General features: G+C 34.6%; 1 protein-coding gene across 5 annotated transcripts in view; it reads left to right on the forward strand.

Annotated features, from left to right (window-relative positions):
• Window positions 1–22,138, forward strand: part of WDPCP (WD repeat containing planar cell polarity effector) — a 487,239-nt gene that overhangs the window by 206,761 nt on the left and 258,340 nt on the right. For all 5 annotated transcript variants that reach the window (XM_050753476.1, XM_050753477.1, XM_050753475.1 and 2 more), the window contains 2 exons: window positions 6,560–6,748; window positions 10,106–10,229. In XM_050753476.1, the coding sequence (XP_050609433.1) occupies window positions 6,560–6,748; window positions 10,106–10,229 (313 nt within the window). The remainder of the gene's footprint in view (window positions 1–6,559; window positions 6,749–10,105; window positions 10,230–22,138) is intronic.

Consider the following 22,138-nt stretch of genomic DNA (forward strand, 5'->3'; position numbering starts at 1 on the left):
CTAGTTAGCCATTTGTCTAACTTTTTTCAAGGTTTTTAGCTTCTTTGCGATGGGTTTGAACATGCTCCTTTAGCTTGAAGAAGTTTGTTATTACCAACCTTCTGAAGCCTACTTCTGTCAACCCGTCAAAGTCATTCTCCTTCCAGCTTTGTTCCATTGTTGGCAAGGAGCTGAGATCCTTGGGAGGAGAAGAGGCGCTCTGGTTTTTAGAATTTTCAGCTTTTCTCTTCTGATTTCTCCTTATCTTTGTGGTTTTATCTACCTTTGGTCTTTGATGTTGGTGACCTACAGATGGGGTTTTAGTGTAGATGCCCTTTTTGTTGATGTTGATGCCATTCCTTTCTGTTTGTTAGTTTTCCTTCTAACAGTCAGGTCCCTCAGTTGCTGGTCTGTTGGAGTTTGCTGGAGGTCCAGTCCAGACCCTGTTTGCCTGGGTATCACCAGCCGAGGCTCTGTTGGAAATGCAGAAATCACCCGTCTTCTGCGTCAGTCATGCTGGGAGCTGCAGACCAGAGCTGTTCGTATTCGGCCATCTGGGAACGGATCTCAAATTAGTTTTTTTTTCTAATTTTGTGAAGAATGTCATTGGTAGTTTGATAGGAATAGCATTAGATCTGTAAATTGCTTTGGGCAGCAAAGCCATTTTAATGATATCAATTCTACCTATCCATGAGCTTTGAGTGTTTTTCTATTTGTTTGTGTCATCTCTGATTTCTTTGAGCAGTGTTTTGTCATTCCTGTTGTAGAGATCTTTTACCTCTGTGGTTAGCTGTATTTCCTGGTGTTTTATTCTGTGGCTATTGTGAATGGGATTGTGTTGCTTATTTGGCTCTCAGCTTGGATGTCGTTGGTGTATGGAAATATTACTGATTTGTATACTTTAGTTTTGTATAGTGAAATTTTGCTGAAATTGTTTCTCAGATCTAGGAGCTTCTGGGTAGAGACTATGGGGTTTCCAGGTATAGAATCATATTTTCTACAAACAGAGATAGTTTGACTTCCTGTCTTCTATTTGGATGTATTTTATTTCTTTCTCTCACTTGATGGCTCTGGCTAGGACTTCCAGTTCTATATTGAACAGGAATGGTGAGAGAGGGCATCCTTGTCTTGTTCCAGTTTTCCAGCTTTTGCCCATTCAGTATGATGTTGACTGTGGATCTGTCATAGATTATTATTCTTATGTATATTCCTGCAATGCCTAGTTTGTTGAGGTTTTGTTTTGTTTTGTTTTGTTTTTAACTTGAAGGGAGGTTGGATTTTATTGAAAGCCTTTTCTGTGTCTATTGAGATGATCATATGGTTTTTGTTTTTCATTCTGTTTATGTAATGAATCACATTTAGTGATTTGAGTATGTTGACCTAAACTTACATCTAAGGATAAAACCTACTTATTTGTGGTAGATTTTCATTTTGATGTGCTGCTGGATTTGGTTTGCTAGTATTTGTTGAGGATTTTTACATCTATGTTTATCAAGGATATTGGTCATAAGTTTCCTTTCTTTGTTGTCTCTCTGCCAGATTTTGGTATCAAGATGATGCTGGCCTCATAGAATGAGTTAGGGAGTCCTTCCTCTTCATTTTTTTGGAATAGTTTCAGTAGGAATGGTACCACTCTTCTTTATACACGTGGTAGAATTTGGCTGTGAGTTGTTTGGTCCTAAGCTTTTTCTGGTGGTAGCCTTTTTATTAGTGATCCAGTTTTGGAGCTTGTCATTGGTCTGTTCAGGCATTCAGGTTCTTCCTGATTCAATCTTGACAGGGTGTACATTCCCAGAAATTTATTCGTATCTTCTAGGTTTTCTAGCTTGAGTGCATAGAGGTGTTTCTAATATCCTCTGAGGGTTTTTTGTATTTCTGTACCACAGTTTTTTAATCCTTTCACATATTGATGGACATTTGGTTTGTTTCCAGGTTTTTGCTAACAGATTAAAAATGCTATGTACTTTCATCTACAAATCTTTATATGAATATATATTTTCATTTCTCTTGTCAAAAACCTACAAGTTTAAAATGACTGGGCCATATGCTAAGTGTTTGTTTAACTTTAGAAGAAACTGTTTTCTAAAATGATTGTGTCATTTAGCATATCAGCAATTTATGGCAACTCTAGTTGCTCCAAGTTCTAACACTTGAAATTAATGGTCATTTTAATTTTACCCATTCTAGTAAGTGTGTCATGGTATTAATTTGCATTTCTCTGGTGACTGTTGGAATTGAGTGTCTTTGGAATTGATGAAGTGTCTTCAAATCTTTTGCCCAAATTTAATTGAATTTTTTGTTTACTTATTCTTGAGTTGTAAGAGGTTTTTTATATATATTTTATGAATACAAGGTCTTTGTAAGATACTTGTATTGTGAATATCTTCTTTCAGCCTATAGTTTACCCTTTCATTATTTTATCATTGTGTATAAAGTAGCAGAAGTTTTTAATTTTAATGAAATTCAATTCATAATGTTCTTTGTTTTATGGCTTTTGCTTTTCATGTCCTAAGAAAACTGTTTAATGTAGGGTCACAAGGATTTTCTTCTAGAAGTTTTGTGGGCTTAGCTCTTACATTTAGGTTTATGGTCTATTTCATGTTAATTTTTTGCATATGGTATGAGGTATGGGTTGAGATTAATTTTTAATATGAATATTTATTGTTCCAGCACCAGTTGTCAGAAAGAGTATTCTTTCTCCCATTGAATTACTTTGACCTATCAATAACTGTATTGTCTTTTAGTGAATTAAATGTCTGTACTTAAGCAAGTACCATTCTGACTTAATTCCTGTGTCTTTACGTTAAGTGGTTTTACAGTAAGTCTTGAAATCGGGTACTGTTAGTCTTTTAACTTTATTCTTCTTTTTCCTATTATTTTGACTATTCTAGATCCTTTCCATTTCTATATGGTTTTGAAACTGGCTTGTTTCACCTGATGGGATTTTGACTGAGATTGTGTTGTATCTATAGATCATTTTAGGGAGGAATGATTCTTAACAATATTGAGTATCCTAATCCATAAAAGTAGTACCTCTCTCCAGTTATTTAGGTTTTCATTAGTTTCTCTCTGCATAGTTCTATAATTTTAAGTGTAAAGGTCTTGTGCATGCTTTGTTATATTTATCCCTAAGTATTTCATGTTTTTGGATTATATTGTAAATGTTTTTAATTACAATTTTTATTGTTCATTGGGATTATGTAGAAATAAAATTTTAAAATATTGACCATATATCCTGCAATCCTGTTAAACTCATTCTTAGCTGAAGTGACTTGGAATCCTTAGGATTTTCTACATAGATGATCATGACAACTGGATTTAGAAGTTTTACATCATCTTATCTAAACTGTGTGCTTTTTATTTTATTCTCTTCACTTCTTACAGCTAGGACATCTGGTACAATATTAAATAGACATGGTAAGAGAGGACATCCTTGCTTTGTTTCCAATCTTTGGTGGAAAAAGTTCAATCTTTCACTATAAGTATGATGGTATTACATTGAGGAAGTCCCTTTCCATTCCCAGTCTGCTGACATATATCATCTTGAGTGGATGCTGAATTTTTTTCAAGTGCTTTTTCTGCAGCAATTGAAATGATTATAGGTTTTTTTTCTTTCTTCTCATCATAAGGTAAATTATATTGATTGGCTTTCACATGTTTAAGCAACCTTGCATTTGTGGGAGTAATCTTGCTTATTCATGATATATTATCTTTTTAATATATTGCTGGATTTGCTAATATTATGGTAAGGGTTTTTGTGTTTGTTTATGGGAAATATTGGTCTGTAGTTTTTATTGTAATATCTTCATTTTTGGTGTCAGTGTAATTCTAACTACATGAAATGAGTTGGGAAGTATTCTCTCTTGTAATTTGAGTTGTATTGAATTTATGTTATTTCCTCTTTTGTTAATTTTTTTTTTAACGTATTACTATTTTTTTAGAGACACAGTCTTGCTATCTTGCCCAGGTTGGACTTAAAACTCTTGGGCTCAAGCAGTCCTTCCACCTTCGCCTCCTGTGAGGCTGGAACAATAGGTGTGCGCCACTGTTCCTGGCTTTATTATTTCTTCCATTAATGTTTGAGAGAATTCACCAGTGAACACATCTTAATATGCAGGTCGTGTTTAATTATGTGTGTGCATTTGTGCACGTGTGTGTGTGTGTGTGTGTATGTGTAAAGTTTTTTTTAACAATGACTTCAAATTTAAATAATATAGAGCCATTCAAGTTTATTCCTTCTTGAGTGAGCTTTGATAGTTTGGGTCTTTTAAGGAATCCATTTCATTTAGGTTATATTTATTCATATAAAAACTAATTATTCACTGATTTTAAATGTCAGTAGTTCTGTAGTGATCATTCTTATTTTGGTAATTGTATCATCTCTCTTTTTTCTCAGCTGAGACAGAAGTTTTTCAATTTTACTGATCTTTTGAAAGAACAAGCTATTGAATTCATTGATTTTTCTATATTTGTTATTTCCTATTTATTGTCTTTATTATTTCCTTCCTTCTGTTTACTTTGGGTCTTACTTTAATTCAATTAAAAATGTTTTCTAATATACTTTGTGATATTTTTTTCTTTGACTGATAGGTTATTTAGAAGGATGTTGCTTAACTTCTAAATATTTGGAGATTTTCCAGATAATTTTTCTTATTGATATTTAATTCTGTTGTGGTCCGAGAAAATGCTCTTATGATTTTAAAACTTTTAAATGTATTTAGCTTCATTATATTACCCAGAATATGCTCTATCTTGTTCAATGTTCTGTGTGCACTTAAAAAGAATGTATTTTACTGTGGTTGGGTGCAGTGTTTTATAAATGTCAGTTAGGTCAAATTCATTGATAGTGTTTTTCAAGTATTTCCTATACTTATGAATTTTTTGCTTACATATTCTCTTGATTAGTAAAAGTGCTGAAATCTCCAATTATAATTTGATCGATCAATTGATTGATTGATTGATTGAGACAGTCTCACTCCGTCACCCAGGCTGGAGTGCAGTGGTGTGATCTCGGTTCAACGCAACCTCCACCTCCCCGATGCAAGCGATTCTCCTGCTGCAGCCTCCCGAGTAGCTGTGATTACTGGCCCCTGCCACCACACCTGGCTAATTTTTGTGTTTTTAGTAAAGACTGTTTCACCATGTTTGCCATGCCTGTCTTGAACTCCTGACCTCAAGCAATCCGCCTGCCTTGGCCTCCCAAAGTGCTCAGATTACTGGCATGAGCCACCAGCCCTAGGCACCAATTATGATTTTAGATCTGGGTTTTTCTCCTTTTAGTTCTGTCCATTTTTGCTTTATTAGTTCACAGCTCTGTTATTAGGTGAATTTAAGGATTGTTATCTTTCTTCATAAATTTTGGATCGTTTTTGTAAAGGTGTAGAATTCTAGATTAATTTACTTTTTACCTCTCAGTACTTTTAAAATGTCTTGTTATTGTTTTCTGGATTACATAATTTTAGATGCAAAGTCTGTAATCATTCATATCTTTGCTTTTTTGTATATCCAGTGTATTTGTTTTTTCTGTGGTTGCCTTTTGAGGTTTTCTCTTTATCACTTTTCAATGATTTTATTATGATTATATGTTAGCTTTTCTTCTCAATAGATGAGTTCTTTCTCTTGTTACTAGTAGAAGTATTAATAGGGTATAGGTGGAGTTAACAGACTTCAGATATTTTTGGTTTCCTGCAAAGTTCCTATGGATTAATATCTACTGCTAAGGAACCACCCTGATTTATGAGGACTTCCAATGCTTGACTGCAGGCTCATGAAGGCTTTTGGACAGTCACATTCTTTGATTTTACCAACACAAAAGGAATAGTAAAGTTTTACTGCTTAGTATAGTCAGGGCAATTCCCCAGATTCCCTATCAAGTTGAGTCCTGTTAATAGCACAAGTTTTCATTTTGATGTGATTTGAAGTTAGTATGAAAAATTTTAGCATCTTTCTCATGAACTAATACATTTTTTAAAATCCTGAAGCCTATAACTATTCCAGTTAAATGATGATGATAGTAATAAAAAGAATTACAGTAATATTTTATAATACTTTGTGGCTTAGAAAGTAATTTCACATATGTTTTTTCATTTTCTTTCATGATTATTTGTACTGAGAGGAAGTTTTTTAGACTTTAATCAGTAAACATTGAAGAAAAAAAGATTTTGTAACCTACCATTTTGAAAAGATTAAAAAAGTTACATAAAACAAACAAGCAAAAAATCTTGTTTAACAGCTCTAGTACTTATTGTCATTTAATACACAGAAATTATTAATTTCAAATGAGGTCAGCCATATTTAAAAGACAATAAAACCACAACAGAATACCACCCCCCAGTCTTTGTTTTAGGCTCTTGGTCCTAAGAGTAAAAGTGAATTTTCTTTCATTTTAAAAGGATCAACAGATGTGTTTTTGTTGTACCAGTGTATCTTACAGCAAATATTAGTTGAGAAGGAGATCAGTCCCACATTCCTAGCACTTATGCAAGCAATATAGGTTTTTTTCTTTATGGAAAAGTTAACTCTTTTTGTTATTCTACTTTTATTTTAAAAGATTCACCTGGTTTTCCACGTTTTGTGATAGGTGTCTTCACTCAAGGACAGCTGGGCCTGGTAGACATCATCTTCCAGTACATTCACTGTGATGAGATCTGTGAGGCAATAAACGTCCTGAGCAGCATGAACTGGGACACTCTGGGCCATCAGTGCTTTATCAGCATGAGCGCCATTGTAAACCATCTTCTTAGACAGAAGCTCACTCCAGAGAGAGAAGGTCAGACTTGAAATGTTTTTCATAGATGGGTTTTGTATATACATGAAATATATTTTATTGAGTTATTTTTTGAGGTTGTTTTTGAGTCATGGCATTGGAGAATAAATGATAAAAATGTTACTGCTCTATTAAAACTGAAAGGATCAGATATCAAATAATTGCTCCCATGTGGTACTTACTGTATAGTATTTGTCAACATAAAGAACAACTTTTCTGTATATGCTTATGTTGGAACTTACACTGCAGTCATTGTACAATTCAGTCTAAGCTCACAGATGGAACGTGCTCAGATTTCAAACTTTGATCAAAAATTTCATGTACTCCGTGAGGTCTGCTAGACAAAGAGCACCAAATAAAGGTCTTTATTCCTCCCTCACATTAGACATCAATATTTTTTTCTCACACCCAAGTCCTCTGTCCAGACAATAGTCCTTAACACTTACTTTTTTTGTATATCTGAATTGTAGCCCAGGCTGCTCCTTCTTGTTTTCCTTATTCTGACTTATAGTTGTGACACTCTTCTCTCTTCTGCCTGCTTGGATTTCCTTACCTTTGCCCAATAAGTAATTTTGTCTATCGGGATCTAAGATGTTTAATTTTAAAAGAGAAGTTAAAAAAGCTAAGGTCAGGGGGTGGGCAGTGGGGAATGCTGTGACACATACAATAATGAAATAAATCTATTTGCCAATTATCCAGTATTATTTTTCTTGTAAGTTATTTACTTAATGTACAATGCATCTAAACATTCTAACATTTGCATCTTTCATATCTTTGTAGTAAGCACTGACATTAATGGCGGAAAATCATGGCCAATGAGAAACTGTCCCTAGGTAATTTAAAAGATAGGAGGAACAGGAAATATGTCAAAAGGTCTTTACTTGGAGAGCTTTTCTTTTCTATTTCTTTGCATTTTTATAGATTTTTCTTATCCCACCTTATTACATTGCCAAAATAAACAAGTTGTTTGGAGAGAATTTTGTAGGTAACCTTCATTTTAGTAATTTTAGAGAAGAATAATTAGTAAGCACATGCTCTTCTGAGAAATCTATATCATGGGTCTTGGCCCAAGTCACACATGGCCCACAATAAATATTTATTTAATATTAATTGAATGTTCTTTTTGGAGGTAGTTAAAATTTATCTAGGGAAATTTCAATATTTTTCTTTATATATTTAGAGACAGAGTGTCACTCTGTTGCTTAGGCTGGCATGCAGTGGCATGATCTCGTCTCACTGCAATGCCTGCCTCCTGGGTTCAAGCAATTCTCCTGCCTTAGCCTCCTGAGTAGCTGGGATTACAGATGTGCACCACCATGCCCGGCTACTTTTTCTAATTTTAGTAGAGGGGTTTCACTATGTTGCCCAGGTTGGCCTCAAGTGATCTTCCTGCCTCAGCCTCCCAAGGTGCTGGGATTACAGGCATGAGCCCGTACTGCACCTGGCCAAGAAATTCCAGTATTTTTACAATGAGAAAATGCCTAGTGCACGGCCCACTACTTAGGTACTCAATGAGTATTAGCTAAAAATAAAAAGAAGAGTGTAACTCCATAATTTTAGGGTATAAGGTACTACTATAATATTGCTGCCTGCAGAGTTATCTTAACTAATTATTTCTTAGTATTGATATACTGTAATGACTGAGTGTATACTTAAAAAAAAAAGAAAGAAAAAATTTTAAAAGGCAAGGTCCCTAAAGAATGCTTATGTTAAGAGATCATAAATTTACAATTAAAGAAGAAATATCGAAAAGATAAAATATTGACTCTCAGCACACTGAAAATTGCTAGCACCTTAGCGAATTTGTCTTGTAAGATTACTGTGTTATAGGAAAGATTATTAGGGAATATACAAATGGGCATTATCAGATTCTTGATATTTTCAAGGAACCATATTGGGGAGATAGGGAAATAAAAAGCTTGTATGATACTAGGCTATTAAAAAAAAATTTTGCATGATGCTGGGTTATCAGAATATGTACATTTTAAGTAGGTATGTGCATTTCCCCCCAAGTAACTGTAAAACATATTTCTAAAACATTCAGAATTTTTTTTCTCTCTTGAGACTTATTCTATCTGAATCTAACAAATTTGACATGGTAATTTGTTTTCTTTTATTAGCGGAACCCAGTGAGCTCTTTTATTTGTAGCCGTATTGTAGTTATCTTTGAGATCTTCATTTCTGCCTTAAACATCAAGCTGCGCTAGCTAATGAATCTATAACTGTGCTGGGAGTTATGACTATTCCATGTAGGTTCGAACATTTCAGATGTACAAAACATGCTGTCAAGAAAACAAGCAATGGGAAGAGAATCTGGCTTGTTTTTACAATAGCATTGCTGCATTCAATTTTAATCTAAATTGACTGCTGCTTTGAAAGAAAATACCCCTAAAGTTCATCTTACTTTACTGTCTAGATTTGAGATTAAAAAAAGAAATTACTAACAGCTTAGCCAAGTCCATAGTAATTATTTTGATGAGGCATTTAATACTTTCAAACCCAAATATGCCTAAAACTAAAGAGTTTTCCTAAATAAGGAATTGTTTATTCAACCCAGTGCTAGTAGCATAAAAATCAGAGGAGTCTTACTGTGAACTGTCGTGTTCTCATACATACTCTTACTCTCACCATTATGGTAATTACTTAACTTCCAGATATTTCTGGGAAAAAAACCTAGTCCCATGAGCATGTCTGTGCAAAATTGTGAAACAGGCAAAATGTGCCCTTTCCCCCAATCTTAGCCCTCTAGTTTATTAAAACCTGCCTCTCCAGTCCTTCTTTCCTCTCCCAGAGGTCTTAGCTTTCACACTTGGATAAAACCAAGACTTTTGCTGTTTAGGGCAGAACTTAGGGAAGATATAGGGACATTCACGGTTGTCTTAAAATTGCAGTAGAGACATATTTCTACTCCAATATGGCTGTTTATTTGTATTATTTTAAAAAACATTTCTGCTATATCGATTCCAATTCCCAATGAAGAAAGGTCAGTTTTCTCCTTTTAGCCAAAGAGAATAAATATTTAGCACACTGTGAGTTGATTTTACTGGAAGTACTAGTTCAAACTGTGTTACTTTGATGAGTCACTGTTTTAATTACCCATTTGTGGTGAGAGGTTGGTTCATTATGGATTTCTTCAGTTTTGACAGCTTTTTGTTGCTCAGAGTCATTGTCAGCTTTGCCTCAAGTGAAAGTTTATACACAGGTTTGTTTTTGTACCAGCTGTCATATTTTAATTTCATCTTTCCTGGAAGCTCACGTTTCATCCAAGTTTGCAAAACCTGACTGACTGCAAACACGAGTATTTTGTTGTAATTGAAGGAGTTTCACTTGTTTTAGTGCTGCTATGTTTGAATTCCACAGCACAGCTTGAGGCAAGCCTTGGAACCTTCTATGCTCCAACAAGACCACTTCTGGATACCACTATATTGAAATATAGAGACCAAATCAGCAAATATGCAAGGAGATTCTTCCACCACTTGCTCAGGTGAATGATATGTTTGGATTGATTAGTGTCAGACTAATTACTTATTTCAGGAGACACCCTCTTTAAAATACTCCATAGTAAGGCTACATGTTTCCTAACAGTCCATCTCTTCAAAGAAATATACATCTTCTTTTGATCTTACTTAATTTGTTATTGTTTTCATTTTAAGGAAATATTTGAATATTATTTGGGGGTTTTATATCATCAGTACTTTTTACCCTTCCCCTTTATATGAAAGAACAAATATCAGCTATGTAAAGTCAATGTAGAAATATTAACTGGAATTGTGCTACTAGCACTAAGTAAATATTTTCTTTTTAATTGAAGTCTAATAATATGAATGTTCTGTAAAGCTCTGAGACAGTCATTGGTTTGTATTTCTTTCAGACTTACTGTAGAAAAACTTGTCTGTTGTCTGCTCATATAATGTGGCAAGTTTCTAGCTTCACGGTACCCCATTTTCTCTGCTTCAAATGGGTATAACAAATTTTGTTAACCTTAGAAAATAATGTGAAAAATAATGTCAAGAAATTTATCTAAGTATTGCAGAAGTTGAAGGAAAAATATAATGAAGTTCAGACACCAGGATTAATGGATGGACAGAAGGAAGATGAATGCATGGATAATTTAGGGATACATATATAAATGTGGCAATACTGTAAGTAAAAGCAAGCAAGCAATTAGCACACAATTTAAAGCAGTCTGGAGTGAATGAAAAGAAATATGATAAAATAAGCATATAATAGTCTCCAAGGTATTAGTTAATGTTGTATTTCTTAAGATGAGTGGTAAATATCAGGGTATATTAAAAATTATTTTTAACTATGTGTATATATACACATACATACAGGTATATCTGCATTTTTGCATATATGTATACATATATGTATAGTATACTTTTGTATAGGATATGTTGTATAATGGAAAGTAACAGAGTTTTCAACTGTGTACCAAAAAGGAGGATTACATCACGGAGTTGAGTTTAGAGTTTTAATTTTACTAAAATATAATCTGTTATAGTGTTTTCACTCTTTCAAGGGCTTTGATGTATATTCTCTTATTTTGTTCTCAGAAACCCCTGTTAAAGCAGTAGTATCATTTAACAAATGAGTAAACTGAGGCATAGATAAGTGGCTTGCTTAGATCGAATAACAAGTTATTGGTGGTGCCAGATCTTTGAACTGATTTTGATTCCCTGTTCCTTACTCTTCCCTTAAAACCATTTATCTATTATTGGTTGTATATTTTTTTAGATCCTAGCTTATAAAATAACTGGAAATTTTTATTCACTTAAGAGTAGACTATTTGATAACTATTTTTGACTGCCCAAAAAGAAGGGGAATACTTCAGATTGGTCAAGATTTGAGAAGTTGTATTGTTGTGTAAATATTCATGTTCTATAATTAGATTTTTATATATAAAGCGGCATTTTGAAGTCTACCAAGCAGTGAAGCCTCTGGAAAACAGCAATTTTAGAAACTGAGAAATGTTAAAATATTGCAAGGGTTATGATATGTAATTGAATCTTGCCTTTTCATCTGAATGATGTTAGCATATTCCAAGACTCTTCATATAAATGAGGCTGTCTTCTGTGAATGAACATATGGTGAAAGTGCTGGGGTTAACGTCACATTTATTTGGACTTAGAGCTTTGTTCTTTGTCTCATTGCTAATATTTGTTTCTCTGTTTCTGGGGAAAATTAATGAATTATCCTCCTGCCTAAAGAGCCCAAAAAGATGAAAGTGAATAAAACAGAAGTTTTGGAAGCATATTCTTTGGTCCTCACTGTCTCTGGCCTCTGAGACTGTATACAGTGATTTAGTGTTTGCATAAGCATCATATTTGTAACCATCCTGCTGGCTCTAGGATGCTCTATTCTACTAATGTGCAATTTTTTGTTCATTGGTTTTTCTCAAATGGTTTTCTAATTATTTTTTGGACATATTTTGATAAGGTCACTATTATTGTTATTATTATTATTCTCTAGCTTTTCTGTGTGGTTACATCTGGAACTAGATGTTTTCCCTTGGGGTATACTAGCTTTTTCATGTTTCTTCTTTTGCATACTTTGCTACTATTTCAATTATAATGAATGTTTTATTAGTTCTTCTTTTGATAGTAGGCTATACAGTATTATGAAAAAAGAAACAAAAGTTTTGAAGAAATTAAATGAGATAGCTTAAGTTGGAACCATTCTTTTGTTTAATGTGCTACCAAGAAGTTCTCATGCTTAGGGGAAGAGAAACAGGCCAAATACCTTTTAGTATTTGTGAAGTGCTAAAATTACATTACTCTCTGTCCTTTGGTTAGTCAATATTTTAATACTCTGAAAAAAGAAACCTTATTAGATAATGGAATAAGCTCTAAACAAAAGACCATCATAGGGAATTTTAAATTAAAGATGAGGAAAAGTAGCCCCACAGAGATTAGGGGCGTGCCTAAAATTACTCACATGGAACTCAGATTGCCTGTATCTGGATTGGATTATTTTGATAAAGAGTAAAATACTAAACTGGTTTTAATTTCATCCAGCATATGAAGGGTAAGGTCATAGTACGAATTTGTGATAATACACAAGTATACCATGTAGATTATTAAAATAAAAATTTTATATACAATTTTGTTTCTCTCTTGAGAGGAGAGGAATTCTACAGACATTGCTTTATACTTTTTGGTCTTTTTTGTCTTTAACAAATATAAAAAACTACCTGAAAGCCTTTTTCCAAATTCAAACAAATCTAAACTTGAAAACTCACTTCTTGTCTTTTTGTATGCATTCAAAGTGATCAATTTTCATAAAGAAATGCTCCCTAGAAATGTAAATTATGCTCCTAATGTTAAAGATAGGAAGAGAAAACGGTAGAAGCACAGTCTTGATATGGTAGCTAATAAAGTGTTTATTATAATAAATAAAATTTTAAAGAGATGATAGAATCTAATTTATAAAATCATTAAACTGGAAGACACTTACCTACAGAAGGTAAATGCAACTTTGCCTAAACTAAGTTTAAAAGGTAATTAGTCAGCTGCCTCCATGAAATTGAATAGTCTTCCACAAGTACTGAACAAGGAAGTGATGGCAAGTGAGAGCTTTTCATCATAAACAAATAGAAACTATAATAGGGACCCCTAAATATTGATGAAATGAAAGGGCAAACATTTCAAATGAATGTGCCACATATGAGGCTTATTACTAACATGGAAATATAATGTATTATAAAAAGTTAATAATTTATTTTTAACTTTTCCCCCTTGTTAACTGTGAGACTGTTGTTTTCTGACTCAAATGGTGTTATGTGATTGTGGCACAGAGAGTTGTACTTTTTGAATGCTTATAAAAATATTAAGCAAAATTTGGGGAATGTGAGATTTATTGCCTAGAAATAAATTTTTTTTTGTTTATGAAATATTGGTGGGGAAATGTATTGATGTCAGCATTTTCCTTTGTAATGTAACAACAAAAAGTAATATGAATTGATGGATAAATAGAGGGATAGATAGGTAGATATGTGATAAGCAATATTATAAAATGATAAAGTCAGAATACACATGGTAGATAATCTTTTAACATTGCTCTATGTTGGAAATTTTTATAATAAGATGTTGGGGATAATATATTAGAGTCAATATTTACATTTAGAACTCAGAAAAAAAGGGCCATCTTTTGGAAATGGCTTTTAGCTTATGTAAAATATATATGATAGGCAAAACAAAAATCATTTTGTGACTAAAACAGTTCTTAAGCAATTCCATGTACACATGGCTTTTTCAGTTATACTTTTCACTGATGGAACATATATAGTAAATACAACATCTGTATGAAATCATTTTAAAGAACGTGAATACTAAAAAAGTTAACCTGAGAACATTCAAGGCAACAAGATAGAATGATTTTTAGAGAAAAGCTCCTAGTTAGATCATCCAAAAAATGCTAGATAGTATATTCAAAATATTTATTGAAAGCATGGTTGAGCTGGCAGTAAAGTAAGGGAAACAGGCTGAAATGATAAGGATGCTTGATTCCACAAGAGTAAGCAAACTCAACGTTCTCCTGGAGGGCATCTTCTGGCTCTCAGTAAGATAGGTGCTTGGTTTACAAAGGTTGCTACTCAGAGGATAGGAGACATAACTGAGAGCTCATGCAGAATGGGAGGTTGCATCAGACATCCATACATAAATCTAGAACCCTTGAATGGGACAGCATCCTTCCTGAGACAACTAGAATGAAGGAAGTCATGAGATGCAAAAGGAATGGTAGACAAAAAAAAAAAAAAATCATAAACTTGTGGAAACCTAATAAAAATTGATCCTATAAAGCATATACACCAATGTCTAATTCAGGGGGTTAAAAATTAAAATCTTGGACAATAACTACATATAAATCAGAAGAGGAGTGAAGAGAGTTAAAGCATTCTAAGGTCCTTATACTTTTCAAGAGGAAGATAAAGATATTTATTAATTCTAGATTTTAGTAAGTGAAATACAGAATTTCTAGGGTAATCACTAAAAGGAAAGAAATAGAGTATATAATTTTCAAGCAAGGAGAGGGAAAACGTTGGATAAAGAAAAAAACCCCAAAGATGGCAAGAATTAGGAGAAAGTGCAGCATGAAGGGGAAGAAACATGGGAAAAAAGATGGAAAATAGAAAACTCACGATGAGATACTAGGAATGAATCAAAAAATCAATAATCATTGTTAATGTAAAACAGACTTTTTTCCTCAGTTTTTTTTTTTTTTTTAAAAGACATCTAAAACAGAGAAGGTAGCTGGGTGCTGTGGCTCACACATGTAATCCCAGCATTTATGGGAGGCCAAGGCAGGAGAATCGCTTGAGCCCAGGAGTTTGAGACCAGCCCGAGCAGTGCTGTCTCTACAAAACATTTTTTTAAAAATTAGCCAGGCGCATGGTGGCGCATGCCTGTAGTCCCAGCTACTTGGAAGGCTGAGATGGGAGGATCGCTTGAGCCTGGGTGTTCACATCTGCAGTGAGCCTTGTTCCTGCAACTGCGTTGGGCGACAGAGCAAGACCGTATGTCATTATAAAAAAACACCAAAAAACAAACCAAAAAAACCCTCAAACAAAGAAAGTTTAAATGTCAGAGAATGTAAAAAAATTTATACCAGATAAATACTCCAAAGAGAACTAATATAGTAGTAATGGGTTTGTTTGTTTGTTTGTTTGTTTTGAGATGGCGTTTCACTCTTGTTGTCCAGGCTGGAGTGCAATGGAGTGATCATGGACCCCTGCAACCTCCGCCTCCTGGGTTCAAGCAATTCTTCTGCCTCAGCCTCCCAGGTAGCTAGGATTACGGGAATGTGCCACCACGCCCGGCTAATTTTGTATTTTTAGTAGAGACGGGGTTTCTCCATGTTGGTCAGGCTGGTCTCAAACTCCCAACATCAGGTGATCCACCTGCCTCGGCCTCCTAAAGTGCTGGGATTATAGGCATGAGCTACAGTGCCCAGCCTATAGTGGTAATGTTATACAAATAGTCTTTAAAGCAAAATCTTTAGTAGAGATTATTAGAGATCAATACTGACAGAAAAATCAATTCACCAGGAAGATATAACAGTTCTAAATGTGTGTAACATAGCTTCAATGTACACAAACAGTGCCCAGCCTATAGTGGTAATGTTATACAAATAGTCTTTAAAGCAAAATCTTTAGTAGAGATTATTAGAGATCAATACTGACAGAAAAATCAATTCACCAGGAAGATATAACAGTTCTAAATGTGTGTAACATAGCTTCAATGTACACAAAACGAAAGTCCACTGTCAATAGTTAAATAATTTTAACTCCTTTCATTTAGTAATTGATAGATTAAGCAAACAAAGTATCAGGAAATAGGTGATTTGAACAATACTGTATAATTGAAATCTTGACTTAATGGACATGTGTAGAGTCCAACAACTGGAGACTATACTTTTTTCCCATGAATAAACATTCATATAAATTGAACATATTCTAGGTCATAAATTTCTTTTTTTTTCTTTCTTTTTTTTTTTTTTTTTTTTTTTTTGAGACAGAGTTTTGCTCTTTTTGCCCAGGCTGGAGTGCAAACCTCGGCTCACCGCAACCTCCGCCTCCCGGGTTCAAGCAATTCTCCTGCCTCAGCCTCCCGAGTAGCTGGGATTACAGGCATGCGCCACCACCCTGGCTAATTTTGTATTTTTAGTAGAGACGGGGTTTCTCCATGTTGGTCAGGCCGGTCTTGAACTCCTGACCTCAGGTGATCCACCTGCTTCGGCCTCCCAAAGTGCTGGGATTACAGGCGTAAGCCACCACGCCTGGCAATATGTGAAAATTTCAAGGAGTAATTTTTATTTACTCCACAATTAATTACTGAGTACCACATGCCAGGCACTTAGCTAAGAATATGGCAAAGGGCAAAACAGACCAAAAAAAAAAAAGAAAAGTTCGTATATTTGCCCCTGCCTAAATCTCATGTTGAAATGTAATCCCCAGTGTTGGAGGTGGGGCTTGGTAGGAGGTATTTGGATCATGGGGGTGGATTATTTATGGCTTGGTGCTCCCTGTGATAGTGAGTTCACAAGGACAGCACCAAACCATAAGGGATCTATTTTCATGACCCAAATGACCATATTTGGTTGGTTAAACGTAGGTGACTCTCCCTCCTCTTGCTCCCGGTCTTGCCATGTGAGATGCTGGCTCCCCGTTTGCCTTCTGCCATGAGTGAAAGCTTCCTGAGGCCTCACCAGAAGCTGAGCACCATGCTACCTATACAGGCTGCAGAACCATGAGCCAGTTAAATCTCTTTTCTTATATAAATCTATTTTCTTTATTAATTTCCCAGCGTCAGGTATTTATAGCAATGCAAGAATGGCCTAATACAATAAATAAGTGGGTAAAATACATAATATGTCAGGTAATGATATGTGCCATGAAAGTGAACATGCAGGGACAGGGCTAGGAAGTATTGGATGATGGGTGAGTGGACTGCAGTTTTAAATAAGATTGCCAGATTTCTTAAATTTTACTCCTGAGGTAAATTATCTTGTTCTCCTCATTCATCTCACCTTAGCCTTAGCCTTAGCCTTGGGCCTGGAAAATACAAATTGTTATGAAAAAGGCTTTTTTGAGGGAGTGGAGGCTTGTTTTACAAAATAAAGAATCATACTATTAAAAAAAAAAAAGATTGCCAGGGAAGGCCTCACTAACAAGGTAAAATATTAGTTAAATCCCAGCAGTTTGGCTGGAGCAGTGAATGAGAAGGAGAGGAATGAGACAATGGGTCAGAGAGGCAGCAAGTGGCCAGGTCATACAGGACTTTGTAGATTATTGTAAGGAATTGAGAGTATTCTCTTGAATAATAGGGGAACTCAATAGATGATTTGAAACTATCTATTGAATGGATAACTCAGATCCTGTGTTGAGAATTGTCCTTAGAAGGTCAAGGAGAAGGAGACCTATTGGGAGGCTATTGCAGTAATTGAGTAAGCAATGGTGGCCAATTACAGATTGGTAGCAAAGGGAATGAAGATAGAGTGGTGGATTTTGAACATATTAAAGGTTTTGATAACAGGATTTTCTAACAGATTGGATAAAGAATATAATAGAGAAGTGAAGCATGACTTCAAGTGTTTTGACCTGAGCAATTGGAAAAACAGAATTGTTTTTGACAAGATTGATAAGGCTCCAGAAAGAATAGGTATGTGGGAAAAGAGTAGTAGTTTGGTTTTGGAAATGTTGAGTTTGAGTGAGAAATTCAGAAGTGAGTTCTCAGACAGGGCTATGAAGGGAAATATATATATTTAAAACGTTTTTCTTGGAAAAGAAGAAAGACTCAAAATTAATGAGCCATGAAATTTTTAAAACTTGCAAAAAATACCAGTAAAATAAATCTGAAGAAAGAAGGAAGGAAATAAAGATATGTTTAGAAATAAAGTAACAAAAACCAAAATTATAAAATAGGATTAATAAAGCTAAACATTTCTTCTTTGACTCAAGATTAGTCAAACAGAAAAAAAAGTAAAGGGAATACCATGAAGAATTTATGACAGCAAACTTGAAAAATGGGGAAAACTGAAAATTTCTTAGGTACATAAAAACCAAAACTGACCAAAAAAGAAGTAGAAGATTTAAATAGTCCTATACACATGAAATAAATTGTTAATCAATGTTTCTCCTATAAAGTAAACCACAGTCCCAAGATGTTTTTGGCAAGTGAGGTTCCATTGCTATATTCACACAACTCTTTTCTATGTTGTTGTTGTTTTTTTTCAGTCCTTTTTATCAAATGCTTTTTTTACATAGTTGTAACCATTGAATACGTGAAATTTTAACATTTTTTTTAAAATCCTAAGAAGTTTGATTCATTATAATGGCATTCCAAGAGACTTTGTATGGTATGGTAGTTGGATTTAAAGGTTGTTTAAGCCTAGAGTGGTCTGCACACATCTGAACAGACCCTTGGTTAGGGAAAGGATGAAAAGGCAAAAGGAGAAATAAGCAGGAGGGAACAACAGCAAAACCTCAAGTCTTTTAACTGAAAGCACCTAGAAAAATGTGATTTTATAGATGAAGGAGCTGGTTTTTATGTGGTCACAGTTAGGGCCATTTAGGAAGGAATACCATGGGTATAAGGGCTCTTTAGATTCCTGCCAAGGGATGAGGGTTCTTTTACCATAATGGCAATATGAAGAAAAGTTATTATACTAATCAGTAAATTAGGATACCAAACAAAATTGACATAATATAGGTATAAATAACTCGATGGTCACTGCATGAACCAATTTTGTATACCTTGCTTTTCTTCCTTAAAGCTCCCCTTTCATAGCTAATTGGGTGTGTGAGTGAGGGGTGTGGCCCAAAGTAACCATGCTGTTTTTCATCTGGCAGTCTGGTTTCCTTTAACAGCATTGCCTCCTATATATAGCAATAGCAGTAAAAGAAGTAAAAAAAAGTCCTTACATTTTGCTTACGTTGTTCATGTTCTAAATTATGAATGATATTTTGTCTAAAAATCAAATGGGTAAAAACTGTGGTGTTAAAAAGGGAATATCATGATTATGTAAGAAGCTACCCTAATACCCACTCTGTTCCATTTGCATTGCTGTGATAACCTTAACAACTCTTTTTTTTTCTGGTGTGAGAGAAATAGACTGGATTCATTGTACAGATAGAGGTAAGAGTGCGGATAGTCTACTTATTAGGCGTGACGTTGAACGAATGAATCTTAAGACTTTTCTTCATTCTAGACATTAGTTATTTTTTTCATTTGGGATGTACAAAATGTATTTTCTGCCCAAATTCTAGTTGAGGTATCTGTTCAGAACTGTTTATTGCTCTCATTTTGTTTTGCTTGTAACTCCTCGCTGTCTTCTCTGGCACTTTTATTCAGTGAGTGAGGGCCTGGGTAGAAGACCACTTTTATAAGTGAGTGAACTGCCTCTGCACACCCACCATACTCCTGATGAAGACAGTTGTTGACCTCAAACTCCAGACTGTCCCCTGCTGATGACCTCATCATGCTTCTTGTCAGCAAGCTTGGCTCTCTTTAGTTTGGTGAGGATTAAAAGACATACAGTGCCTACATTCACTGTATTAAGTAACTGGCCTTTAAGGACATTTGATTATAGCACCAGCAGAAATTAGTATATACTAGAGATGGCTACAGACACTTCTGTTACAAAGCTACAGTTGTATTAAAGCTGTGGGATGAGGACAGCCTTTACCAACATGGTCAAAATCAAAGAATTTTTTTTTTTTTTTTTTTTACTATGTAGTGAAGGGCATACATAGTATATGCAAACTGCAGCTATTAAGAGAGATATGATTTTTGGCTGTTTATATTCAAGAATACTTTATAAAATCTAGGAAAAATTTTCTTAGATATTCTACTCTATTGAAGTCTGAAAAGAAACATGCAGAGAAAATATAATCAAGAATTTATTTGGCAGATTTGTAACATCTGCAGAGCTCATAGCTCTAGGAAAGGCCATAACACTTAAAATATGAACATCAGTAAATGTTCAGAATGTGTCACTGGATGTGAAATATATTTGTATTTCCTTTGTGTTTAATACAATGTAGACACAACCTTAATAATCCTTTACACTATTATTACATATTTAAACTTAACAGAACTTGCCGGGTGTATGCCTGTGGTTCCAGCTACTTGGGAGACTGAGGCAGGAGGACTGCTTGAGTCCATTTTATTTTTTAATTAAAAAAATAAAATAGGCTGGGCATGGTGGCTCACGCCTATAATCCCAGCATTTTGAGAGGCCGAGGTGAGTGGATCACCTGAGGTTGGGAGTTCAAGACCAGCCTGGCCAACATGGTGAAACCCTGTCTCTACTAAAAATAGAAAAATTAGCCAGGCGTGGTGGCAGGTGCCTATAATCCCAGCTACTCAGGAGGTTGAGGCAGGAGAATCACTTGAACCTGGGAGGTAGAAGCTACAGTGAGCCGAAATTGTGCCACTGCACTCCAGCCTGGGCGACAGAGTGAGACACTGCCTCAAAAAAAAAAAAAAAAAAAAAAAAAAAAGAGAGATAAAATAAAAATAAACTTAGTAGAACTCAAAAAACTATGGACAGGTGATGTAATCTTTTTTTATTTCTAGTAAGTGCTCTCAAGCATCTATCTCCTAGAGGAGACAAGGATAAGTACAACTCATTTCTTTTGTTTTAAATTCTCCCCCTTTCATTTTCCTTCTCCATAGATATGCATGTTTAACTAATAAAATATTCAGCTTGCTATAGATTCTTGTCCTTATTCTCTATCTCATTACATTTTATAAAAAAAGGTATTTAAGTTTTGTCAATACCTGGAAACTGAAGGTCACCTGTCTAAATTATAGTGAGGTAACAAATATTAGCATTCCTCAAAGATCACATTGTTTATGGGCCTCAGCAGTGTTGAATTAGTTGAAAAAATACATCACTTTTGTGAAATCTTTAATGAACACTCTGATCACATGTGGTTATTGCTATGGAAGGGTATGTATTGTCTTTTGGTTCATAGGTTTAATAAATAAAAGTTGTTTAAAACTAAAGCCCTCCCATTAATTCAGGTTTTCCTGATCCATAGACTGCCCAGCCACTATAGTTTTTTGGAACACTTACGTTTTTTCTAAAGCAAAAATAGCTTTCTGATTACAGGAATAACACATGATTTTTTTTTTCAAGACATAAATATTATGGCCTTCTATTTATGTTAATAAACATAGATCTACATCACACATTATTAAGGATAGACTACCATAATTTATTCAACCATCCTGCTATATATAGACATGAACAATTTCCAGTGTTTTGCTACTATAAACAGTGCTGCAATAAACAAAAATAAGCATCAACTTTTGCCCCCTTGAAGGTGATGCTGCCCTTCATTGACAATATATATTTTGAAACAAAATGCCTCCTTTTGAAAATTAAACAGAACCCCACACCATCAAACTAGTAGGAGAGTCATCCTGGATTTGGGAGAATTAGTGGAGGTATGTGAGATTTCCTCATACTTTTAAAGTTCTTTCCAACATGAGATTCTGTGATCCTATTTATCAGGCTCCTTTGAGTAAAAAAGTCAAGTCTCAATGTCCTAAGCTAAGCTTCTCCTATCTAGTGGGTTCAAAATTTTCCAAGTTCTCAGTGAACAATTAAGGAATATCTGTAATAAGTCATGAAGAATGCCACACAAATAGTTTAGTGTAGGGTCAAATAAATTTACAAGTGTTTATCTGAGACGTCCAGTAATATTTACAACCATAGCTTGGCTACATGCTACTAAATGAACTTACATTTTTTACAATGAAACTTAGTTCTGGGAATGGTTAGGCAAATGGGACCATGTGATGTCAGTTGAGGGTACTGCTCTGCATTGAGCCATTGTGCAGTTGTCTAATGTCTGCATAGAGCCATTTTCTCTTACTTCGGGCT

This window comes from Macaca thibetana, chromosome 13 (assembly GCF_024542745.1).
Source record: "Macaca thibetana thibetana isolate TM-01 chromosome 13, ASM2454274v1, whole genome shotgun sequence".
NCBI lineage: Eukaryota > Metazoa > Chordata > Mammalia > Primates > Cercopithecidae > Macaca > Macaca thibetana.